At 36.8% G+C, this 26,649-nt stretch overlaps 2 protein-coding genes, 1 long non-coding RNA gene and 1 pseudogene across 3 annotated transcripts; 3 read left to right on the top strand and 1 right to left on the bottom strand.

Moving 5' to 3' along the window:
• Window positions 1-1,671: 1,671 nt before the first annotated feature.
• Window positions 1,672-8,045, bottom strand: LOC115969346 (ruvB-like protein 1). The gene is made up of 12 exons (XM_031088968.1): window positions 7,889-8,045; window positions 6,741-6,813; window positions 6,570-6,636; window positions 6,131-6,280; window positions 5,077-5,232; window positions 4,145-4,279; window positions 3,654-3,719; window positions 3,456-3,562; window positions 2,388-2,487; window positions 2,190-2,281; window positions 2,039-2,108; window positions 1,672-1,919 (listed from the first exon to the last, which is right to left on the bottom strand). Exons 1-12 carry the CDS (start codon window positions 8,028-8,030, stop codon window positions 1,830-1,832), a joined length of 1,248 nt encoding a protein of 415 aa, XP_030944828.1. The 5' UTR covers window positions 8,031-8,045; the 3' UTR covers window positions 1,672-1,829.
• Window positions 8,046-10,481: 2,436 nt separating this feature from the next.
• LOC115966895 (SART-1 family protein DOT2-like) lies at window positions 10,482-15,324 on the top strand. The gene is made up of 9 exons (XM_031086033.1): window positions 10,482-10,516; window positions 12,288-12,366; window positions 12,461-12,512; window positions 12,878-12,991; window positions 13,085-13,181; window positions 13,275-13,341; window positions 13,482-13,541; window positions 13,860-14,475; window positions 14,828-15,324. The coding sequence occupies exons 1-9, from the start codon at window positions 10,482-10,484 to the stop codon at window positions 15,322-15,324; spliced, it is 1,617 nt and encodes a 538-aa protein (XP_030941893.1).
• A 2,768-nt stretch (window positions 15,325-18,092) lies between these two features.
• LOC115966894 lies at window positions 18,093-24,638 on the top strand (annotated as a pseudogene).
• Window positions 24,639-24,760: 122 nt separating this feature from the next.
• LOC115969347 lies at window positions 24,761-26,284 on the top strand. The gene is made up of 3 exons (XR_004086931.1): window positions 24,761-25,258; window positions 25,457-25,488; window positions 25,913-26,284. It is a non-coding gene; the product is annotated as an uncharacterized LOC115969347 (long non-coding RNA).
• Window positions 26,285-26,649: the final 365 nt, after the last annotated feature.

Genomic DNA, 26,649 nt, shown 5'->3' with positions numbered 1-26,649 from the left:
ATGGCTATAAAACTAGTAATTACCTATGAAAATTCTGACTTGAACATGTTCAGCCTTAAGATCGCATTACTTTTTTTCCCCCACTTTATGACTACGTGATTTAACTAACTAACATAGTAACTTGACTTGAACAGGTTCACAATGCCTGAAATTGATATAATTTTATACCACGGTGGTCTGCTTAAAAATGTCAATGCGACCAAGGGATTGCCATTTGAAGGGCAGGGTATAAAGACCTATTATACCCAAATTGATCGTAGGTTGAAGACCCTTGACGAATTGAAGAAGATTGTCATGGAAGAGTTGTGTGAGAATCCTGCTATACACAACATACAAATTACTTATCGTATACCAAACGAAATCTTGAAGCACCGAATTAATTACAAGTATATGGTGATAAAAACAAACAAACATGTAAAGATCATGTTTGACAAGTTGGAGAGAATAACTGAAGTAACTAATATTGAGTTGTACATATAGTTGGAGCCACGTGCAGTTTGGGAAGAGGATATCCAACAAACAACCACAAGCTTACAGGTTACAGTTCCGGATGCTCAATATGAGTATTCTACACATGTAGAGGATGATGATGTTCATGCCGATGGTGATGTTCATGCTGATGGTGGTGATGATGATGATGATGATGATGACAACGACTATGTTGATGAGACTACTGCCATTAACAATGATGATGACGATAATGATGACGACTATGTTGATGAGAATATTGCCATTAATAGTGAAGATTTTGTGGATAGAGATGAGTATGAAGACATGATTGGCAGAGACCTTGGGAACTTTGAAAGGGACATTGATGACGATGAGACATTGGATGGTAGTGAATCTTATGCAGACAATGTTATTAGTGTCCAAAATATTACGAATACAATCCCTGCCTACGCACCTCTTGCATTGTCATTCTTTGCAAATACTTGGAAAAATATGGTTGATCCTTCACATATTGATATGCCATTTGTGTCTCCTTGGAAAAAGGGGATGAATTTGTACAAAGGGTTGACTTTTGCCAATAAAGAGGAGGTGAAGCGCGTATTAACAATTTGTGCCCTCAAAGAAAACAAACATTTTACCATCATTAGGTCGACGACGAAAAAACTTTGTGCGAAATGCATGCATGAGTCATGCAAGTGGTATGTCTGCGCAGTTATGAAACCCGATCTCCACCAACTATGGATGGTCACCGTGTATGTGGGTCCTCACACGTGTATACCGACTGGGGTGCGAAATGATGATAGAATGATGAGTTGTAATTTTATTGCATTAGACATCCATCAGAAATTATGTGAGGATCACACTACCCCAGTTAAGCATCTCAGATCTATGATAGAGACGAAATATAATGGCCAGAAGCACAGGAGTCAGGAAGAAAATATAAAGTAATGGCTACTTCCTTGCTGTAAATAAAGCTCACACAAATTCGCATAAAAATTGTTAAATAAAGTAAAGAATTAGTGATCATCACATAACTGGGTTAGTAATTTTCCAGGGTAAATATGAAGTGTATTTGAAAGCTTAGTTCCATACACCAATGCATTCATTAACAGAATGGTGCAACAACTAGAGTTTCACCACTTGCATCGCTGCTGACAGCATAACCATGACACTACTCATGTGACAAATACAAATTTCCCGTAGCTTGGAACACTGGAAACATTTCGCCTTTACACACATTAATTATCAACGAAGCCAAAGTCTTTGACCAAAACCTCCTGCTCTTTCAAAACTCACGACAGAGAAGCTAACCGAACCTAAATAATGCTACTTCCAAATTCAGACTATCTTTGACATTCAGGGAAAATTGTTTAGAATTTTCATGAAATGTATTTTTCCTGCTGCGCTTGAAGAAGTCTTGCTGAAGACTTTGCATCCATATAGAGAGCTTTCACTTCCTCAATATCCGCCTATAAATCATATAAATTGAAACAAAATTACTAATGTAGTTGATGGAAGAAGAATTCTGCAATATTTTAAATCATCTTCAATCACATTGATTACAGTTTAATCCAAGTCATATTATTACCTTGTAGATATTGTCACGGCCATTCATTTTTGCCATAATACTGGAGGGCGATAACAGCTGAACTGCATGCCTGAAGAGATGACAGAAGCGTCACTAAATATCTTTTGAGGGATGGGACTCAGAAACACCAAATCTAAAGATTAAGCCAAACCTTAAGGATGCTTGTAGACCAATGTCACCCAGGTAAGCCAAACTTTCGTCATCTATTACTAGGTCCTCCACATTTGCACGGAGAGCCAAAATCTGACAGTAACAAAGACCACAAATATCAGTATGTGGACAATGATAATATGGTTAGGATTTGAAGAGAAATTGTAGGCAGTGAGAGAACACAAAATTTGGGTTGAACCTTTATCATGTCAGCAACATCATAAGTTTGTGTTCGGATAATAACCAACCGGTCCAACAAGTCGACAGGTATGCCATGAGGACGGTTCATATCAGTCCCTCTGCATGAAAACAGATTCATATTCAGAAATTTTTATAAGATTCATTTTCAGAATTTAAAACATCAAAGTAACTTAAGTCAGGGTTCCTAGACAACTATGAGGTAAGGCCCAGATGACAAAAGCATTATTGTTTGTAGACCACTAAAAACACAAAAGATCAAAGTAATTAAAGCATCACATACAAGAATTAATATATATATATATATATATATATATATATATATAAGCAACCGCTGTCACACATGCCACCAACCTCCACCACTTGCACAAAATCAATTTAACCACCATTTTCATCGAAGTAGCTAAACCCCCACCACTGAGCCCATCTACAACAGACCTTGTCCACTTAGCCCAACACACAATTGCTCAATAAGATTGCTAAAAAAACCCAATAATATTTTTGATAAGTAAATTAGAATTCTATTGAATGAGACTACTTCATGCACATGGAAAAGTACACAAAGGAGTCTAAAGAATTACAAGATGTTATGTACAGAAGTATAATGATTCTAAAAACTTAAGAATGGAGTTACAATTAGTAAAACCCCCTGCCCAATACCAATCAAACCAATAAAATAAAATAAAATAAAATAAAAACAATTCTATCAAATGTGTCCTTGAAATTCCCAAATACTCAAGGAAAAATAGTGCTCAAAAGAAGTTTGTGATGCACTCATTTGTATGGCTTAAGTATCAAGGCTGATGCTTTAACAATGCAATACAGATGGCAAATTTATTGGTTAAGGCCTGAATGATGATAACACCGACCATAATAATAACTCATTAAGAGAAGTATATCATGCATATCTATTAATCAATTACAAAAGCATTCAATTTCTACTTTAAGATTTATGACTTGTCAACTGGCAACAGTGACTTTCATATGCAACAAATTGCTTATCAAGGTTAAAAAGATGGTCAAGGAAGAAGCACTCCAAAATTTATTAAGGTGCACAAGAATTTCATACCTCACATTGCAAAACCCTCTGTTTGTGGCAAAGATTACTATTGAAGACAGTGAGCTCTCTAAAGCACGATTCAAGTATGAAAAGCATTCCATATCCAGCATATGTACCTGCAAATAATGATAGATACACAAATAAATAAATAATAAAAAGCAACCATGAAACATTTAAAACATGGACAGACATAATAGAGAAAAGAACCTCATCAATGAATAGAACTCCAGGGACAAGTTCTGCTACACCTTCATCAATGTACCGGTTAACAACCTGTCATGAAAAAATTTTAAAAAAAAGTTACCTCCAAAGCTAGACAAAAACATAAATTTGGGAACAAATATACACCATCTCATCTTTAATGCATCATAGTGGGATAAAGACAAAGTATAGAATGATTTTTTTTTTTATGTATTATTGGTGAAAAGAAGAATGGACTGTGTTAATGTCTTGGAATTTTCAACTTAATCAGAGAACTGTTAAGAAAAATAATAACAACTTAAGAAAAGGATTTCCCAAAATAATTGCAGAAATTTTTAAGAAACTTCGTATGACTTGCTGACCATGACTTATGCTTCTATCAAAAAAAAATAATACGTTGAAATTAATATCTGACATAAATTTATGAAGTAGATTAATTTATTTACTTTATTATTAATTCTTATCAAATATATATATATATATATATGATGTAGTACCTTATTAATTTCTTGTCTTAACTTGTCAGTGATTTCTGTTTTCCTAGGCTTCATCATCTGCCCCATTAGTGACAGAATATCTTGCCCACCTTGAGGCCGTGCATTTGCAGCATCCAGATCATGTAGTGTCACATCCTATTAGAGATTGGATAAGCAAACAGAAAACTGAACATCAAAATAGGAAGCCCATTACATCGCAAAAAAGATCAGTTTATGAGTCTTCTGATTAGTATAAACTTCCAGTACCAATAGTCAACATCAACATAATCTAAGAAAACAAAAAGAAAATTCTATCAGAAGCACAACAATATATATATATGAACCAAAAGCAATGCTTATATACATTAAGCTCAGTCTCACTCTTTCTCTCTCTGCTAGTTCTCTTTTCTTTCCCTTTTTTTCTTTTGCTGAGCAAAATATGATTGTATGAACCACCCAACTCCACCCCCCACTTTACCACTTAGAACAGGCCTAATGGTTACAAATCCTATAAGAAGCTCAACAACTTACTAAGCCAGCAAGAGTCACAAGCTGATAAGTTCAACCAACTTAAGAGGCATTAAATTCTAGCTATGTCATCCTTGGGTCGGCTGCAGTCATAAGAGAAATTCAAGCAACTTCAAGAGTCAGTTACGTCTTGTCAGATAATTTCTGTAATGCATTTCCCTCATAGGTCAAACAAATATGCAGCTTAAATTCTTTATATTTTGATGGCACACTATGTCGATATGGCATTTATGAAAGAAATGCTGCAATTACTAACTACACTAACAGTCAAAAAATTGAAATGCGCAACTATCTTGAATCCTGATCTCATATGGAACACACATAGTCAGGAAATGTCCAACACTATTATTATAAATTAGTATGTCACTTATGAATTTAAGAATATGCAACATACACAAAAAACTAGTAGCTAAATGAAAACAAACCTGAACTATCTCCTTCTTTTTGTGAACCTCTCCTTTAGGAAGTGGAACATACTCATCTGCTTCAAGGTCAAATTCTGTAGCGAAAGCGTCACTTCTGCCCACCCTCTTTACTGCTCCACTATTTGCTTCAATATATATAACATCACCAACAGCCACCTGCAACATTGTATCAGGTAAACCAAAAAAGGATCAAACTATAATCAATTTTTTAATTAGATGCTCCTTTTGAGCACACCAAACCCCAGGTTAAAAGTTTTAAAATAAATAAATAAAAACAGCAGGAAAATGAAGAACAGGAATCAAAGTGACATGACATCAGATTGAGTTGCCTGTCCTACGTTTAAAAGAAAATTAAAATTAAAAATAAAACAGAAATTAGCCCCAAAAACAAACGACCTGGCATACTCAAGCACATGTTGCAACACTAGTAATACTGAATTTTTTATTAGGAAAAAAAGGGACGTAAAGTATACAGAAGATGTGTACAAAGGTTCACCCAAAGACCACATTTAAGATTCATCTTGTCTAGAAAATCTATTTATAAACCCAAAAAATGAGGATGCAGCCAAAAGCAAGCAAGCAAACATTCACTCATACTGCTATCATTTTGTTCTCTACAAATCACCCATGTTATATGTAGAGTAGCATTCCATATTGATCCATTACTTTGCCTTCCAAACATAAGGAACAAATCAGCAACCTTTGAAGGTATCACCCACTCAAAATAAAGAAAAGGTAAAAGACCACAAATCTCTAGCAATAAAACGATAAAGCCTTAGATATTCAACTAATTTGCCACTAGCTAAATACAACACCAATCCACAAGGATCGTATTCCTTTTGATGGAAGAACATTTTGCAAGGTGACAATAATAAATGAACATAGTCGTTGAAAATTTTGCATATAACAGCCTCACACACACTCCATGGATAAGAAGGATGAGTAAATTTAAAATACTTCACAAATAGATTATACAAAGTAAATGAATATATCAAAAAAGCAAATATATTTCTATCATTGTAAAAATAACCGCAAATAAATAAAAGGAGCCTACCTTCTCCTTGATCAAGGCATCATAAATGGTTGGGTCCAACTTCAGTTGCTTGGTTCCTTTCACAGTTTTTAATCCAATGATCACATGGCTAATACTTTTACCATAGCCACCTGTCACACTCTCAGCTTCTTCCGGGGAAAGTTCAGTAACCTATGACAAGAACAGCAACATATCAAGAAATTATGAAGTAAAGATAAAAATAACACAGAGATTATGGTCACATCAGACTAATATGAAAGAAGCATTAGTAACTTGCCTCTCCTTCATAGATAGGAAAAGGTGTAAACAAGCCTGAAGATTGAAATGCATTTTTTAATGTAACTCAATAACCCTATAAAGATAATGAGAGAAAAATGCAAGGGAAAAGAAAGAACAGAAAGAAACTCTGACATTGTATGTTCAAGTACAGAGTAGAAGGGGTGGGGGGAATGCTACTCACATATAGTGCTTCAAAGAGAATGGGATCAATTTGACCAGCCAAGATGGTACGTGCTACAGCACAATATCTGAAAAGCCACCATATTAAGGAAGAGGTTGACCATATTTTTGGTATTCCAGAACGCAAATTCAAGACAAATCCAAAATACTATACTGAAAGCAAGAAGGATACATTAATGCCCTGATCCATGTTGAGGCACCCAAAGGTTGAGAATAATAGTAGATTATGGCAACTAAAATTATAGCTGCAACAGACAAGCAGAAGAGGAAGCTGTTAGATCCTTTAAAAATTGATATCAGCTTTTCTCATTGCGATAGTAATCTCATTGAAGGGGTCCAATAGAGCAAACCAGAAGCCAGGTTTTTGCCTGAGTAGAATTCAAGCAAAATAACTTCTTAAATATGTCAACTTAGGTCAGTTTCTAATGCATCCACTCCACACCACAAGATAATAGAACTAGCATAAAACAATTTTGGGAGAGAACGTAAGGCAGCAAGATATAGTATGTAACTACAAGATACTAAAGACACAAAAAAGTAAAATATATTTTATGAGTAATATATTAGGGACAAACTATTAATACTAATAATGTAATAGAATTAACATTTTTTTTTTATGATAGGTAAGAGAAGTTTATTGAAAGAGAAAGAAAGAGACTACTTCATTAAAAGGATGAAATAGCAAGTATGGTATCATAGCCAACGTATTCCTTAAACTGCCGCCCATCATAATTGACCACCCTCAACCACCATGCATCAAGCATTCAAGCCCTCTAATATTCTGTCTGCCACCACACCTAAACTGCCTCATCTCCAATCATTGGCAATCATATTTTACCACCATCACATGCAATTCCAACATTACGTAACCCTGGCAACCAACAAATTGAGTCACCTGACTCGGGGTGACATTGTTCCCAGTTCAAAACACGTAAGCCGTTGTTGGCCCCCACCGTAACCATGACTCCACAGAAACCCAAATTCAGCAGCCACTGATCACACGTGACTTGTTATAACTCCTAGGGTGTCAATTCAACCTTTTATTGGTAAGTTACACACTCACAATGGGTATTAAACGCAAGCCCTCACCCTCCAACCATTCTTGCAGGAGGAAGAAGCGTCATTTGCGCCAAAGTCATTAGCTCTGCAGGATCAAGTCTATGGGCTAGACAAGAACACATACAGTTCTACACACACTCATGATGCAAGCACAGCCCATTACACCCACCCAACTCACAAGTATGACTTTGTACTTTGTTTTCAACACCTGCATTACTACAATGCTTTAGATAGAAAGCAAACATAGAATCGCCGACATACCTTGGACCAAAAGAAACGCCAACTCCCCAAAAGCTGAAAAGGGAAGCCCTTGGTGGAGACAATACGCCAGTGCAATGGTGTAGCCGACTACTTCAAGCTCAAAGGCCACAACACTAAGGCCTCTCACACTTCCATTCTTCATAATTTTCAATATCTGCAAATCTCAAAACAAAAACCACCATATCACTACCGACATCAAATCAATCAACCAAAATCGTTTCTTATAACATGTTACATCAGCAATCCATTAAATTCCTACGCCGCAATAATTGGAAAAAAAAAAATTTGATAAGTTCTCCAAATTGCTTTTCGTTATTAAAAATTATCAATGCAGTAGGATTTGAACCTATTGTCTCAAAACATGGGACTTAGGATTCAACGACAAGAGACTTAAGCAGTTGAGTTAACTTTAAACCATAAAATGAGTTGTTGGTCATACAATTGATGAAAATTGATATCATACAATTATGGTCCAATTCTATGACTTTAGCACTTACTCAAGGTTCACCAATTTTGCGTTTTTTAACCCTCATGTAATGTTTGGGAAGGGGAGGAGGCTGCGGGGCATCATCCTTAGGCTCATCATCATGCTGCAAATTCCATTAGATGCATGCAATCAATATTCAGTATAATGATAAGAATAAAGTGAACTACAAAATATATCATTACATTCTAATTAATGTTATGATACCATAGAGCTGCCTCAATGTCCTATTTTATGTCCACCTGTCCCACAAGTGGGTGCTCTTCTAATACGCTGCGGTCTACCTTGTGGGGGTGAGGGCTGATGAGGGGGATGCTCGTCCGGTACATCAGTATGTGGCTGTAGAGTGTCAATCCCAACCGGAGGTCCTAGAGGGTCAGATGAGGATGCGGTAGGTGGGTAATGATGCTCTATGTAGAGGCCAGGAGTGGGTGCAGTAGAGCTAGTGGGTGGGTAAGAGGGTGTCTCGGGGAGTATAGGAGGGTTCAAATTTTGATCAATACTAAGATCAAAATTGGGTTGCGAAGGTGGGCTGGGTGAAGGGACCTCGGGCTGATGAGATGCATCTGGGATGGGTGGAGGGACCTCAGGCTGAGGAGATAAGTGCTAGATGAGTGCAGGCATCTAAGGACTAGTTACAACCCGAGGGGTTGTTGCACGCCGACCACGGCCCCTGGTTGCACTTGTGCTTGGGCTTGCTGTAGTAGGCATACCACGGCCCCTGGTTGCACTTGTGCTTGGGCTTGCTGTAGCAGGCCAACCACGGCCCCTAGTTGCGCTTGTGCTTGGGCTTGGAATAGCACGCTGACCACAGGTCCGTGTACTTACGGGTGCTGCGCTTGTGCTTGGGGTTGCAGTAGTTGTTGGTTCAATCTCATGCCCATTGTTTGCCTACCCATTTGCTACAGGACCATCACCAAGGCCAGCCACATTATTTAGGACACGCCGGACATGGTTGTGAGCTTGGCTGCCTTCAGGAAGCATCTCCAACAGCGCTAAATGGCTTTGAATCTGAAACGGAGAAAGAACCAGTACAATCATATTTGAGATAGTTATGCATCAATTAATGAATGGATAATATAGTACTCATTAATCTACTCAAATACTCAACTAAAAACTAATAGTTTTATTAGAATACTATATGTAACAGAAACTCTTTAATTGGATGTCAGTCAACTCAAACCAGATTTGCTGAAAAATTCATAGAAATTGATTCTACATTCATACATGTACTCAAGTAAAACGAAATACGTAATAAAATCTAATTAGAACACATTACCATTATATCTAATTTAGTGCTGTTGCGGTCGACATACTTTCGAGTGACCGGACGGTACCAGAGGTAATAAGCATGATCGCGAGGCATCTCACCAATCTGAGGAGGTGCATGACAAACTTGTTGTCATCTCATTTCCCATGAAATGATATACAGTCCATGCTCCTCCCTCCAATTCTTTTCCACCTTCCCACGTAAGTCTAGTTTATGCAATCTATCATCATAGACAACATCGTTAGGCCGTTGCTGCGCCAACCCAAACTGTCGAAGGATACGGTCCAGGTGGTGTCTCTCTACTATGCAAAAACACCTAAGCGGCACCCTTGCTGTCCATGTATCCCTCCCTGCAACGCAGAATTCAGGAAGATGGCCAAAGTTTGTCTTGTATGGCTGCCACACAATCTACAATAGAAACAAACAACAATTATCATAACATCTTAAAATTTGAAACAAGGGAGAATACATAGATAAAGGGAAAAACAAAAATTTTAACAAAAGATATGTTAAAGGATGAAGCAATCATATTCTTAAGGAAAATTATTATAACCAAACCGAATTTTTGAATATTATTACTTGGTCTAGCTGCATTGTCACTAATTGCTTGCGATAGTGGACCAAGGCCGTGCCGAATGGCCTACTCTTCAAGCTTGGCACCCGCACCCACCTACAATTACGAGCGAATAACATAAGAACGATAATACAATTTAGTTATTTAGAAGAGTACATTGCATAACACACTAAATATTAGGAAAAGACTTACTTAAATGCAAGTGGAGCATATGGCCATAGGCCATAATCACATCCAAGTGGGGGCTCTATCCTTGGGCACAAGAATGGCAACCTTGCCCATGCCCAATACTGGACCAAGGTGCACGCCCCACCAATCTGCGATGCCCCTTTCTCGCTTGCCCGACACAACTTCCTGTACAACTAGGCCAAGCAACCACTACCCCAACTATACTGTCGCGGATCACGAAGGTTGCGCATGAAGTTCAGGAACATAAGATGCACCATATCTCCTGACTTGTCCATGAAAAGTTTATCCCTTATTAGCGCTAACATATAGCACCGAGCCTACTGGTGTATCTGAATCTCCGTTGCATCATGAGGCAGTGGCGCTGCAATGGCCTCAACAAGTCAACTGATGAGAATTCTTTGCCCCACCAAAGTTTTATTGTCATTCGGCGGAGTAAAACCAAGCAACTCCCCACACACTTGACTCCAATCCCCATCCTCTATAGCAGTAGGCCCAACCAAGACCTCACCGTCTATAGGAAGTTCGAAAATCACCCCCACATCTTGTAGGGTGATTGACATCTCACCATGTGGAAGATGGAACGTATGAGTCTCCGGCCGCCATCGCTCAACTAGGGCCGATATTAGGCAATGATCTATCTCTCTGGAAGGGGCTCTAAACAATCCTTCCAACCTTAGCAATTTGATAATGTCAATCACCCGATTATCTTGCATTTGAACATTTGCCATATCCTTAGTGCGACCACGGCACAAAAGTGGGCTCAGGTCCTACAAAATCAATAAAAATTATAGCGGTTGTTAGAACTAGAAATACAACTTTGAAAGAACTTGCCAACGAAAAGTCAAAGCCAACGTAAAAATTAAAGTAGTTGTTAGAACTAGAAATTTCACCCCGCCATTCCAAATGGCCTCTGATCGATGATATAGTTGTCGCGTCAACACTGACCTCTGAAGCAGACCGAGGTCCAAGATCTCTAGCTCCTCATCGATCCGAGGTTCCATACTGCAAAGAGTATAGACAATTAAAAAGGTTATGAAAACCCCAATTTCTCTGTGCCAATGTCTGATAAGAGTTCATATATTTTCATTCCATCACCTTCAAAATTATATATATATATATATATATATATATAGAAGATTCAAATGACAGTTAACCATTACAAGTGCATACAAACTAGATAAGAACATGTAGGTAAATAAAAGTTTACACTTGTTGGAACCATAAATTTGAAGTGAAAAAGAAAGAGTTACAGAAACATTCAAGCTTCAAGAGCATCAGCAAAATGTGACCAACTGACCATGCAAGAGGATGGCCCTTAACATAAAATTTGTAGGCCTTCTACATTCCTATTCTAAACTTATTTTTGTAAGTAAATAAGATTATATTTTTTAAAATTATTCTTTCTTTTGTGCATTTCCTAACTCCTAACTCCTTTCAGTCTTTACATTGGTTGCCACCAAACAATCATGCGTTACAAATGATACTTTCCTACATAATACATGTTGACCATACTTTCCTGCTATCTTGGTTGTGCTTGTGTTTTGCCAGTAGCTGCTTTGTACTTAGCACTGTATTAGTTATTATTTAAGTTACTTGTTTTTCCAGCATTCCCTTGGATTTTTGTGTCTAAATTAGTTTAGCTGAATGGTGATTATTTGGTATAGTGATTTACATCGTATTTATCTCTTCTACTTTTTTTTTGCATTCTATGTTGGCGGTGTGACAATTCTTCCAGAACTTTAAAAAGTCATTTTTCCAAAACATGTTTGATATAATGTGAATATGTTTCTTTACACCTTTTTTTAACCTTTTTGTTCAGGAAAAGAGAAGAAAGATTGAACAAAAATTCTGAAAGTGTTTCTGAAGTTTTGTCATGGCTCAGTCGGAGTCGTAAGCTCGAGGAGAAAAGGATTGCTGAAAAGGAGAAAGCATTGCGGCTCTCAAAGATTTTTCTGGAACAGGTTGCGTTTTAATTGTGTTTCTTTGTATTATTTTTCTCAAATGATTGATTTCAGGCAGGATCTTTTATTAATATCACAGTGTGAATTTTCTCAGGACAATGTTGGTCAAGGTAGTGAAGATGAGGAAGAAAACCACGGTACTGCGCGTAAGGGTTCTTACTCCTTATGATTTGTCTTGTAAAATCGTATTGATGTTGTGACATGATTTTGAATCAGTCCATTCTGCATTTTATTAGATTTTGAGTGCATAGATTGGACTGATTCAAATACCATACTCATCAAGTTCTATTGAGTAGTCATGAAATTTCCTAATGACATCCAAGCTCCATAATAGAACTAAAATTGTGTGTGTGACTGTAGTTAATTATTCTGATGAGTTTACACCAGTTTATGATTTATGGCCCACAAGTTTGTTCTTCTAGAACCTAATCTGCAAGCAAGTGGTTTTGTCTGATGTGTTCCTACATCACTGATCAATACTGATATTGTTTCTATTTTGAATACTTTATAGATAATCTGGCAGGAGTTAAAGCTCTTCATGGCATTGACAAAGTAGTGGAAGGTGGGGCAGTTGTTTTAACACTAAAAGATCAGAATATACTTGCAGATGGTGACATCAATGAAGGTAAACTATTTTGGTGATACTTTTTGTTTGTCCAGGCCTTTTAAGATGAGTTGACACATTTATATAATAGAGGTTTTTGTTTTGGTGTGACAGAGATTGATATGCTTGAGAATGTTGAACTTGGAGAACAAAAGCAGCGAGATGAGGCTTACAAGGCTGCAAAGAAGAAAACAGGGATCTATGAGGATAAGTAAGATGGAAACTTATATAATTTGTTAATTATACCCATAATTATATGAAAAAAAAAAATGATTGACATATGTTTTGCATTCTGATGTTTTAGGTTTAATGATGATCCCAGTGCAGAGAAGAAAATGTTGCCACAGTATGATGACCCCACTGCAGATGAGGTTTGATTTATGGTTTTTCCCATCACTCTTTCTTAAAATTTTAGTCTGAGAAATTGCTTTTCCTTTTTCAATTATAACAAGAAATGTTGTGCATGGGGATTGGTCATGAAATTTTTCACTTAATTTATTTTTCTTTCCAGGGGTTAGCTTTGGATGAAAGAGGACGTTTCTCTGGCGAAGCAGAGAAAAAACTTCAAAAGGTAATTCTTTCTCCAAATTAAAAAAATAAAAAATAAAACCTGGAAAATATAGGAGAAGAATGGTTGTGTTTGAGGATGAGGAACTGTGTGCGTAGTCATTTCATTCTTCAAATTATTGTTTGTTGTGACTTCCTATTTATTCAAGTTGTAGTCCCATTCTTTCTACTTTCTGCTCTTATTTTATTGTGCTGAATTTATAGGGTTAGGATTTTCCCTTTTGAAATGAATTTTCGCTTTTGTTGGTGTTTGAATGCATTTTAATCACTTAACTAGTTTTTTTCCCCCTAGCTTACGAACATTTTTTCCCCTTATTGCCAGCTTCGTAAAAGGTTAGAGGGTGCTTCCAATAACATTCACTTTGAAGATCTCAATGCAATTGGGAAGATCACATCAGATTACTACACTCAAGAAGAAATGCTTAACTTTAAAAAGCCCAAGAAAAAGAAATCCTTGCGGAAGAAAGAGAAGTTGGATTTGGATGTGCTTGAAGCAGAAGCTCTCTCTTCAGGCTTGGGAGTTGAGGATCTTGGCTCTTGGAATGATGCAAGGAGGCAAGCCATCAAAGAGGAGCAAGAAAGAGTAGAGGCTGACTTGAGAAAAAATGCATACCAGTCAGCTTATGCTAAAGCCGATGAGGCATCAAAATCACTGCAGATGGAACAAATTCTTCCTGTTAAATTAGAGGAAGATGAGAATCCTGTTTTTGCAGATGAAGATGATGATCTTTATAAATCTTTAGAAAGAGCAAGGAAATTGGCTCTTAAAAAGCAAGAGGAGGAGGCAGCATCTGGTCCTCAAGCAATTGCACGTCTTGCCACTACTGCCAGCAGTCAAACTACAGAAGATATAAACCCCACAACTGGAAAGTCGCAAGAAAACAAGGTTGTCTTTACAGAGATGGAGGAGTTTGTTTGGGGTCTCCAGCTTGATGAAGGTATTTTTCTTTTAACGTTTGTTCATGTGTTTACATAGAATTGAAATTTGAGCTGGCTGTGCCCTGCTTGAATTGAGATTTGTTCATATTTAATATTTTTGACTGCTTTACTATTTTTGGCCATTCAATATCTTGTGGTCAGTTGATATCCATCTTTTTATCTGGTCAAATTCAAGTTTAACAATGACCATTTTTCTTTGGAAGTTTTCCTGATCTTGTGCCTATCGATTTCCTTGAGCTTTCATTTGTACCCCATTAAAATACAATTTCATGTCTTAATTTGCTACAGGTTTTCAATTCCTCCAATGGTTTTATAAAAATAGAAATAACTTGTATTTTTGTGCTCTTTCAGAAGCCCGTAAGCCTGAAAATGAAGATGTTTTTATGCAAGAAGATGAAGAGCCAAGAGTTTCCGATGAAGAAGTAAAAGATGAGGCTGGTGGATGGACTGAAGTTAAAGATATCAGTAAAGATGAGCACCTTGCGGATGAGGACATGGAGGAGATAGTTCCAGATGAAGCTATCCATGAAGTTGCAATTGGGAAATGGTTATCAGGTGCGCTGAAGCTGCTTAAAGATCGAGGAACACTTAAAGAAAGCATCGAGTGGGGTGGTAGAAACATGGACAAGAAGAAGAGCAAACTCGTGGGTATTGTAGATGATGATGAACCAAAGGAGCCTCGTTCATCCGCTCTAGTCGATTTTAAAAAGGAGATTCGCATTGAGCGGACAGATGAATTTGAGCAAATTGTAAGTGCTTCACTTAACCAGCCAATCATTTCTTATTTTTTTTCTGTAGCACAAATGGCCTCTCCCTCCCACACACATATACAGATGTCAGTTACATAAACAAGAGCATTATGGTTTAGTTACATTCTCTATTTAATGGTTTAACATGACATCAGCTTGTGGGACCTCATATTCTGCTGGTTAATGAGGGAAATTATCAGAAAAGGAAAGCGCAATTAAGGGCACAAGCCTAGTACACAGAAAGTATACTAGAGAAACACCCCAAAACAAAAGCTAACGTCTCCCACAAATTTGAGATGGAAAAGTAATTTGCATATGATGTTCAATTATAGTGAGAACCTACAAAATAGAAATTTCAACTGCATCAAGGGAAATCCACGTCCCTCAAAATTCTTCACATTCCTCTCTCCAAATATACCATTTGATACAAAAGGGAACTACTTTCCAAATTTCACCATTACCATGTCCTCCAAATTGTCCGTTCTAACATGCTAACAATATTTTCTATAGCTAAAGAGGTTTCGCCACATAAACACATTGAACTGGTCAATTGATATGGGGGATTTTGAGCATAGTTGGTTATATATTCATCTGACCTGTCCACTTGGGGATCCAAGGATATACATACATAGGCACACACTGCTGCCTGCATGTATGAATATTTACTCTAACAAATTCCTAGTTGGTTCTGCAGTAATTGATACAGATTTGAAACATTATATCCTGAAGTTATTCTAAGTTGGTGCTGATATAATTTAAAGGTTCTAGTGGGGCCAATGTTTAATTTGCAATTTCACATGAGCACGTATTGAAGAAAATTGGCCTTGTCAATTTGTTTACAAGAAGTCTTCCTATCAGGATAATGCTGGTTGGACCTGCTATCACTTTGCAATGGTTATTCTATGAGACCATCAAAGTTCTAAGTGGATTGTAAGTGCATTGTAAGTGCATTTTGTCCCCTTTCCCCTCCCCAAAAAATAATAATAATAATAATAATAAGAACCCAATATGATTATCTACTTTTTTATTTTCTTGGAAAGATTCATGTTGCTAAAAAAAAAATATTTCTGTCATATGTTGATTCTTGCATGAGTTCATGTATATTTTAGGCCTTAGTGTCTGAAAGTTCTATAGGTCTGCTACTCATGACTTGCGTCATGAGTGCCTTTGAGGTATGAATTTATGTCTGATTGGGGATTGTGGCATTTGGGTCAAGTGTTGGCACTTTTTTTTACCCACCACTCATGATCATGGTGTGAGCTACTGTTTCGTATTTTAAGTGCTTGTCACAATGACAGAAATTCAAAGTACAAGATTTCTAGTGTTTTGCAATTAAGGTGCTTGTTAAAGAAACTGTGATATGCCAAACAGGACAGCATAGATAGGCAATATCTTTGGTTAGGAGAGAAAAGCATAGACACAGTCTAGAACTAAGGCTGCGCTGGATGCAGTCAAGTCTTCGATATATTTCTTGTAAGAAGTGTAGTTGTGTTCAATAGTTGTAGTTCTACGACTACAAGATTTTATTCTTCCACGGACCTACAACTAAAGAATTTTATTTTGTTCCACTAAATTTGCACAATTCTAGAGTCCTACAATTAAGACTTCTAATCTTACGTATTTTTTTCTTACCGTTATATTCCCCAAATTTCATTTTTAAGCATTCCAAGATGCCAAGATTTATAACCCTGCTCTCAAAATCCCCTTCTTCATAAAAAATCTACAAATTAGCAGAGAAAGTCTTTGCAAGTACCATTGAACTAAAATTTCAACATAAGGTAACAAAAAACAGGTTTATTTCTTTCTAATATAAGGGTACTATGTGAAATGAAATTCAATATCTTAGCCTTGCATTGATGATAAATCAAAGTTATCTTACATTCTCATATCTAGAATTGCATGTTCAGTGTGCTCTTTGGAAATTACATTCTTTCAACATGCTTTTCCATAACCATCTGTTTGTATAATTCCTAAAACTTTAGAACATGGGTGCTCGTTCCCAAGTGGTCATTGCTGGAAATAAAGCACTGGGTTTCCTTTAAACAATATTTCAGCAAAGCATTTGCCTCAAAAGTGAATCAAAGTTCCAAAATGCCATCTTTGAATCAAATCCAAAAAGGGTACTTCGGTTTCCTTTAAATACCACATTTAATTTTTATTTTTTTTTTCAATTCTAACAATCACAAAAAACTAATGTCACTGCCAAAACATAACCATATTCTCAGAACACCAACAAAAAAAAAAACACAAAAAAAACCCAGAAAGATCCAAAAAACCCTAGGTCAAATCATGAAATTCCAAAATCTAAAATTGGATAAAGAGAGATAGAGGAATCTAAGAAGCAAAAACGAGAAAGCATTCAGAAGAAAGAGAGAGTACCTTCGGCATGGTGGGCTACGAACGGCGTTGAGAATGAGCTCCGATTGCTTGAGAGACTACCTTCGTGACAGTGGCTACAAATTTGCTTCAGATTAGGACCACGAATTTGCTTTATGAATGAATCAGTGAGTGAGTGAGTGAGTGAGAGTGAGTGAGTTTGAGAGGGCGGAGAGAAAGGGTGTGAGTGAGTGAGTGCGTGTTTGAACATTCAGATTTTGAAATGAGACATTGAAAGAGCTGTGTATCTGCCATATTTCAGCATATCTCAAGTCTTATAAACTCGATATCGACGTGGCTCCACCTGGCAATTTTGTCCAGGTAAGGTTAGCATAAAACACTTAACTCGAGTTTCTAAAACTCGAGTTCCAATTGAATCTCGAGTTTCAGAAACTCGAGATGCTATTTTCATATATTGTTTTGGAATAGGGCAACTAACACAATTGTTAAAATATTATTGTTATTTAGCAAGGGTGTTCCTTTCCTTTCCCCATAATACATTCATTACATTTGCCTCTAAAACCCCAAAACACACACATACATACACAAATGACAAAACACAATGCTTCACTCTCTCTCACTCCCAACCCCTTCTTGCTCCTCCATTACTACCAAAACCTCAAAACCCAACAAAACCCCTTCATATCCTCTATACATCAAGTTTCATACATCCCACCGTGATAACCTCTGCTACCTTAAAGCCCTTGGCATCATTCACAACAAGAAGCCCCCCTCAATCAACATAGACACTAACACCATCGACCATGTCCTTGCCACAGTTGAGTTCTTCAAATCCAAGGGCTTCACAGAGCCTGACTTCCCTAGACTCGCTTACCTTTGCCCATAACTCTTCACTACAAACTGTGACCCCACTAACTTCGCTCCAGTTTTTGATTTCCTGGCCACCAAGTTACTTGCCACCACCGAAGAATCACGTAGCTTAATCCTCCACTGCCCTCGCCTTCCCTTTTTAGATGTCGATTCTGTCTCCAGCCCACTCTGGATTATCTAAGGCAGCTGGGGATGGAGAATTTGAGCTCGCCTAGTAGTCTTAACGCGCATCTTTTGAACACGCGAGCTAATAAGCTGAGAGAAAAGATTGGCTTCTTGAGGAGCATTGGTTTTTCTTAGGAGCAAGGCTGTTAAACCCGGACTGGATCGTACGGTCCGACCGTAAAACCCGAGAACCGTTCAAATTCACAGTCCGTTTAAGGTTAGGAACCGTTCTATGCGAAAAAAGCATGAACCCCTCTGACCCGCGGTCCGACCGTCCGATTCTGTGAACCGTGAGCGGTTCAAACGGTTTGAACGGTTGCATTACTTCTGCCTTAAAATGACGTCGTTCCATCCTTTTTTTTTTTCCCCCTTCCTATACGACGTCGTTCAACCTTTGTTTTTTTTAACCCTCTCTCCAGAACACTCTGAAACCCTCACTCTCTCAATCACACGAAACCTCACTTCTCTCATTCACTCTCTTGTCTCTGCCTCTATCCTTCGTCGCTGCCGTTCCTCCCTTGTTCCACCGCCGTTCCACCCTTCTTTTGGCTCAGCCCAGATCGCCCTAAATCTAAAATCCTAAATCTAAAATCGTACCGCCGTTCCACCCTTGTTCCACCGTCGTTCTTGCTCAGCCCAGATCGCCGTCGTTCCACCTTTGTTCGATCACTCTCTCGCCGTCGCAGTTCAGCCCAAATCGCAGTCAGCCCAAATCGCAGCTCACTCACTCACGCTCATCTCTGCCTCTCTCCCTCGTCGCCGTCGCAGCTCACTCTGTGCCTCGTCGCCGTCGCCATCGTTTGGTACTTTATTACCCCTAATCTGTTTTTTCTTTGTTAATTTTTGCAAGTTGATTGTTGATGATTTGGGTCAATTGAAAATGTGGATGATGATTGTTGATTTTTTTTTTTTTTTTGCTGAAAGCATTTTTGATTTGGAAGATATGGTTTATTTTGAACATCAAACTTGACCATATCGTGTATGAATGGACTGAAAGCATCACGATTTTGTTGTTGTTTTTGTTTCTTGTTATGATGAATGTGGGTATGGATTTGATTGGCTGTTTGTTTTGAATAATAGAATATAAAGTCTTTGTGATGCAACTAAGAATTGGCATGTTATGATTGGTGTTATTGGAGTCAAAAATGGCATAGGGACAATATTTTTCACAATGGCTGACATGGCATATTGTGAACCTAGTAGAAGTTATATTGTTCCAATCACAATGGATCATGTTAGGAGTTGTAGTAAAATGTTGCTATAAAGCTATAAATGTTGTGTCCTTAGCATTACTATTTGACTTGGATTGTGGACTTCTTTGGTTATGAAAAGAAGCACTTTGTGTTCTTGGCATTACTTATGTTTTTTGTTCAGTTTAGCTGATTGAATTCTCCTTTCTATGCTGAATTGTGTATATGGGTATGATTGATTTGAATTGTGGACTGAACTCTCCTTTAGTGGGTTGTCTTTGGTTATTGCATTAGACCTGAATTGCGATATTTTGATGAGTTTTGTGATGAAGTAGTAAGAGTTTGGAATGTGACAGGATTGGAATTTCTGATTGAGTTTAATTCTATCTGGCTGTACTTATATGTGGACTAAGTTAATGGGTTTATATCCCACATTTGGTTGATCGGGGAATTTGAGAGCTAGAGAGAGACTTAAAGTTTGGATTCTCATTTCATTTTATTTTGTGCTTGGTACAACAATTGGGCTTAGTTTATGATTCTCTCTATATTAGCACCTATAGATCAATTTGTGATTCTTTGACTCTATGACTTGGTGTATGTTAGTTTGTTAATTTGACTTTGTGTATGAAGTTGTGATTCTTTGACTATTTGTATTTCAAAAATTGATGGGTCTATGCGTGTTTGATTGGTTGTTTAGTTTTTTAGATTAAAATGGAAACTAAGACCGGGTCTACTCCATCACATGAAGCTGATTCCAATGTAATGGAGTCTAGCTCTAGAGTAAGGGAAAAGGTTGATCCGGCTTGGGAACATTTTAGCCTTGGGGCGGATGAGAAGGGACGAAATACTTTCACATGTATGTATTGTAGGCAAACATATAAAGGTGGGGGTATTAATAGGATGAAAAAACACCTTGCGGGGATAAAAGGTGATATTGGATCATGTAAAAAGGTTTCTCATGATGTGAGATACCAAATGTTGGAATATGTGAAGGAGTTTGAGTTGAAGAAAAAAGCTAAAAAACAACGTCAAACAGAAATGTTTAGTGTGCCTTCCACAAATAGTGATATACAAGAAGATGAAGATGTTCAAGAGGTGTATAGTAGTGGGTTGCCTAAAAAACTTGTTTTAGGTAAAAGAAAGGGTACAAATCCGGTGGATAATTATTTTGCTCCAAGAACTACACCAGGAGCTCAACCTGGTCTTAAAAATGTGTTCCAAAGTAAAGAAAGGGTGAGGCAAGCTGATATGGCTATTGCAAGGTTCTTGTATGACAATTGCCTACCTTTTAATGTAGTCAATTCAGTGTACTACCAAAAGATGATTGATGCTGTAGCTGCTACTGGTCTTGGCTACAAAGCTCCATCTTATCATGCTGTACGGGTCCCTTTGTTGAGGGATCAAAAGAAAGAGGTGCAATTGTTGGTTGAGTCACAACGTAGGCATTGGGCAGAAGTTGGATGTACACTTATGGCTGATGGTTGGACGAATACTAGACATAGGTCATTGATTAATTTCCTTGTCTATTGTCCTAGGGGAATGGTATTTGTAAAATCAGTTGATGCCTCAGATATTGTGAAGAGTACTAGAAACTTATATAAATTGTTTGATGAAGTAGTTACATGGGTTGGTCCAAAAAACATAGTTCACATGGTTACCGACAATGCTTCCAATTATGTATCTGCTGGTAAATTGTTGTGTGAAAAGTATAAGACCATTAGTTGGTCTCCTTGCGCAACACATTGCCTGAATCTTGTGTTGCTGGATATGGGAGACATGTCTCATGTGGAGAGACTTAAAAAATGTGCATCCAAAGTTACAGTTTTTATTTATAATCATGTAGCTTTGATTGCTTGGTTGAGGAAGAGACCTAGTTGGACAGATATTGTACGTGTAGGAGCAACAAGATTTGCTACTACTTTTCTTTCATTTGGAAGTCTTCATGTACATAAGCATGACTTGCAAGCCTTAGTGACTAGCAAGTTTTTTGTGGACAATAGATTGGCAAGAGAGTCAAAGGCAAAAGAAGTAATTTCTATCATTTTAGATAATACTTTTTGGGATGATATTAATGTTCTTGTTAAGATTTCATCGCCGCTCATTCGTTTGTTACGGATTGTCGATTCTGATCAAAGGCTTGCAATAGAATATGTGTATGAGGGCATGCATAGAGCACGGTTGGGAATCAAGAAGATCTTCCGAATGAAGAAGCACTTGTACAAGCCATACACTTCAATTATAAAAATCCGTTGGGACAAACATTTGCGTAAAGATCTTCATGCTGCTGCATATTGGTTAAATCCCGCTTTTCAGTATGATGAGGAGAATTTTTGCCGGAAACCAGCAGTACATATGGCTGTTTTGGACTATATTGGGACAAAATATGATGGTGACAAAGAGAAGGTTATTAAGGAAACCCAATATTTTCGAGACCGTATTGGGAGCTTTGATAGAGAGCTTGCATTGTCAACAAGCACAACCACTCATCCAGGTGAAGTAATCAGTTTACTTTAATACCATATGTTTATTAAAGGATATAGTGTGCATTCAAGTAATTAGTGTTGCATTCAAGTAATGTAGTTGGGAATCTAATTACTTTAATACTATATGTTGAGAATCTAGTCTTGGACTATATGTTTATGTTAATTAATATTAGATTATGTTGTGTTATGAAAATTAGATGAATGGTGGAAGTTGTGGGGTGCTAATGCTCCAAACTTGCAAAAATTGGCAATTAGAATCCTTAGCCAAACTTCTGCTTCTTCTGGATGTGAGCATTGTTGGAGTTTATTTGACCAAATACACTCTAAGAGGAGAAATAGATTGGAGCATCAAAGGCTCAATGATCTTGTGTTTGTTCATCATAACTTGCAATTGAAACATAGGTAACTAAATGCTATATCTTGTCATTATATTAATTTTTAAAAAGTCATTTATATAATGTAATTGTTAGTTACTAATTATGTTCAAATTCCAATAATGAGCATGACATTTTATGATGCAGGCTTTACAACAAAAAGTTTAATTTTGACCCCATTGATTATGCAAGTATCGACAAAACCGATTTTTGGGTATTTGTGGAAGAGGAGGACCCATATCTTAATTATGAAGAGTTGTAGAATGCAATTTATGAAGAGGGTGCATATCCAGCAAGTGCAGTGCCTTCTTCTAATATTGAAGGTTAGTTTATATGCAAAAAAATATAATAACTTATATTGATTTTTCTTTTATTTTTTTAAGTTTGTGCAAACATTATTATGATTTTTCTTTTTATTTTGTTCAACCTTGTGTATAGAATCTGTAGATGATAGCAGTGAGGTTGAAGGAATTGATTTGGGAACATTTGGACAACCTATTGGCCCTCCTCCTGGATTTCCAAGGAATGATGATGAGCATGATGATTTGGACATTGATGATTTATGATTTATGATAATTATGTTTGAACTTTGAAGTTATGTTTTGTATTTTAGAGATAATTTCTATGTCTCTTTGTAAGAAGGTTGGAAAACATTTCTATGTATTCTGTTTGTGTACTGTAACATTTTAGAGATAATTTCTATATATTTTATATTTTGTATTATGTTTGTGTACTATAACTTGGAAAACATTATTATGAGAAACAAGGTTGTACACAATGTGTGGTTGTATTATGAGAATTTTTTTTGGTTGATTTCCTATGGTGTTTGGCTAAGAATTTCGTGTCCTGTGTTATGTTTGCAATGAGGTTTTAATTGAATTTTTCTAGGTTCATTTTGGGTGATTGGTTGTGAAAATTCTAGGTTCATAGGGGCTGTTTTTGGTGATATATTCAGTGGGTTTTGCTGGGATTTTGGTTGTGAATTTTTCTGGGTTCATAGGGGCTGTTTTGGGTGATTGGTTGTGAAAATTCTGAGTTCATGGGGGCTGTTTTTGGTGATATATTTAGTGGGTTTTGCTGGGATTTTGGTTGTGAATTTTTCTGGGTTCAAGGGGGCTGTTTTGGGTGATTGGTTGTGAAAATTCTGGGTTCATGGGGGCTGTTTTGGGTGATATATTCAGTGGGTTTTGCTGGGATTTTGGTTGTGAATTTTTCTGGGTTCAAGGGGGCTGTTTTGGGTGATTGGTTGTGAAAATTCTGGGTTCATGAGGGCTGTTTTGGGTGATTGGTTATGAAAATTTACCTAACTTAATGGCCAAGTTTTTTTGGGAAGAAAATTCTTCTACTGTTGAAGTTATAGAGGAAGTAACAATAGCTGTGGGGGCTGCTCAGGTAAACTCAGATTTCAGTAGTGTTCAACGTTGCTTTCTTGGCTTGTTTGATTCTCCTACTGGACAAGAAAGTTTTCAATAATATTGCACCTGCATTCATGGCCTACAAGAAGAAATGGGCTTTCTTTCACTTTGGCTTCATCATTACAGGAAGTGCAATATGCTATTCGTTGTATGCAATCTTGATATCAGTGCTGAACAAAGCAACGGGGCTGTGGGTTGGTTTCTTGGTTGTTAAAATTGCAGGGCATACAACTGAAATATAGGGGAATGTGAACATTTTCATTTTCTAAATGAATTAGACTATTCTAGTTAATTTATTTATTTATTTATTAATTTAATGTTTTTATATATATTTAAAATAATTATTAAATTAATTATGACGTCATCACGGTTCGACCCCGGTTCGACCTCCGTTCGACCTCAAAACCCTTGAATCTCTCCCTTTTACGGTTCAATGAATGGTCCGGGTCTGAAAACCTTGCTTAGGAGGAGAATGAAAGGGCTTGTGTTAGATTCCCTACGATGTTTGGTTATAGAATTGATAATAACTTGTGGCCAAAGTTTAAGTATTTGGTGGATAAGACACTACAACAAACTTGAGTTTTTTTCAACATTTTTTTATCTATGGGTACCAAAAAATGTTAATAAAACCCCTAAATTTCTATAGTTGTACTCAACTGTTGATCAAAATAAGGAAATTAGCCTACTTATTTCCACAATTGGCAAAACTGTTGAAACGAGTGTAAAAAAAAAAATTAAGTAAAAGTTTTATCCACAGGCTTGATGAATGTTGAAGATAAACTACATCTTTTATGTACAGTTGTCAGTGTTGAAAATTAGAAACATGGAACTTATATAAATTTACAGAACAAATCAAAGTTTTATAGTTAGCTCTCACAATTTCTCATTTTCTCACTAGTAGCTCAAATCTCTCTCACACAAAACCTAGAAATTTCAAAGCCAATTCATAGCTCTCAATCATGGAAATTTCGAAGCTCTAGGTCATGGCAATTGTATAGCTATTGGTCTCTCAATGCGGTGGCTCTGTCTCATCGTCACTCACAAAATTGAAGTCAAAGTCTTCTGTCAACTCCTTTACTCTTCGCCTACCTCATTTAATCTCCCCCAATTTTCTAGGGTTTCAAGCTCAATCGCCATTGTGACACGAAGATCATTTAATTTGCCTGATTTGTCTCAATTCTTCAATGGACGAAAATTCGGTGCGTTTTCATGTTTTGTTTATAAATTGTAATGTTTGGTTCCTGGGAAAATTTGAGGGTGAATATTTAAATTCTCTCTCACTTCCTCTCTCTCCCCAAAACCCCAAGGTTCCCTCTCTTTCTCTCTCCCTCTTCCTATGTTTATGCCTATATATAGGTTTTTGCATCTTTCTTAGATGGCTTTGTGTTTTGTTTCAGAGTCTACTACAAAGGATGGTCAAGCTAATAAAGTAAGTTTCTTCTAATTTTTGTTCTTTGTTCCATAAGGACCATAACTAATACTAAGTTTCAATTATTTTCATTCTTATTAATTGGAATTCTATAGCGTTCACTTATTTTCTGCCAAATTAGTGATCATAGTAGTTTTTTGTTGTTGTTAATTTATAGTGATTGGTTGATATTGGGGTGTGCTTTATGGCTTGTTTTTGTTCCCATCAAATGTGCTTTAATAATGAATTTTGTTAATTTTTATGAAATAATTCTTGAGATTGAATATGTGCATAAGTGCAATATATGGTACTGAGAATTGAGAATGAAACTGACTTGCATTTTTTATATTAGATACTCTGTTTTTTGTTGGCTGAATCACTCAGTGCAATATATGGTACTCACTTGCATCATTGACGTAATGATGCTACTTTGATTGTTTTTTAGCAGGTGAGATTGAATTTATTAATGTAATTGTTCCAGCAGTTTTTTCACTATTTGTGGGATTGAAAGCTAGAACGTTTGTGAGTTCAAATTACAAGTGCTTGGTAAGTTCATTTGCCTTTTAATTTGTGTTATGTCTCTTTGCCATCATCACATGAAATGGGTTTTGATGTTATGATTGAATTTAAGTGGGTATTAGCTTGTTTTAGTTTTCATTTCTTGAATCTGCGTTGTAGCTGTCAATATATTTAAACACAATCAACAACTCTAGCATAGGTAGTTCTATAAATGGTCTTACCAATACCAAAACCAAAGAATTTGGATAAGAAAACAAGAACAAGGAGAAAAGCCTTAACAGTTCTCTGTCAGTTTGCCACTTAGCACCTTATTACTCAAATTCTGTTTCTTCTTATCCTTCTTTTTTTTTTTTAAATGAATATCAAAATTCAATTTTTCCCCCTTTTCATTATCATGTTTTGGGCAGTAATCTGCTCACCTAATTTTGGTTATTTTTTTTCACTAACGAAATAGAAGATGAAAACATTGATGAGATCTCCTTTGAATTTTTAAATGGTTGAAAGTTTTGTTTTCATTTTCATCTTTGGTTTTTAACTATCATAAAAATGGTTGAAAGAACTGGAGATGATAATGGATGGATTGAAGCTAATGAACAAGATGAATGACTTTAATGTTGTAAAAAGGAAAAAAGAAAGCATGGATGGCTTAATTTATAGAATATG

The sequence above is a fragment of the Quercus lobata genome, chromosome 11, assembly GCF_001633185.2.
Source record: "Quercus lobata isolate SW786 chromosome 11, ValleyOak3.0 Primary Assembly, whole genome shotgun sequence".
NCBI lineage: Eukaryota > Viridiplantae > Streptophyta > Magnoliopsida > Fagales > Fagaceae > Quercus > Quercus lobata.
This window is presented reverse-complemented; position numbering and strand designations above follow the sequence as displayed.

Excerpts from the sequence above, each read along its gene's own strand:
- LOC115969346 (XM_031088968.1), bottom strand. The coding sequence starts at position 8,030 with ATGAAGAATGGAAGTGTGAGAGGCCTTAGTGTTGTGGCCTTTGAGCTT. Across the intron at positions 6,814-7,888 it reads GGCGTTTCTTTTGGTCCAAG|CTATAATTTTAGTTGCCATA; the intron begins GTATGTCGGCGA and ends TGTCTGTTGCAG. Across the intron at positions 6,281-6,569 it reads TTCTCTTTGAAGCACTATAT|GTTACTGAACTTTCCCCGGA; the intron begins GTGAGTAGCATT and ends TTCTTGTCATAG.
- LOC115966895 (XM_031086033.1), top strand. The coding sequence starts at position 10,482 with ATGGCAACCTTGCCCATGCCCAATACTGGACCAAG. Across the intron at positions 13,342-13,481 it reads ATGACCCCACTGCAGATGAG|GGGTTAGCTTTGGATGAAAG; the intron begins GTTTGATTTATG and ends TTTTCTTTCCAG. Across the intron at positions 13,542-13,859 it reads CAGAGAAAAAACTTCAAAAG|CTTCGTAAAAGGTTAGAGGG; the intron begins GTAATTCTTTCT and ends CCTTATTGCCAG.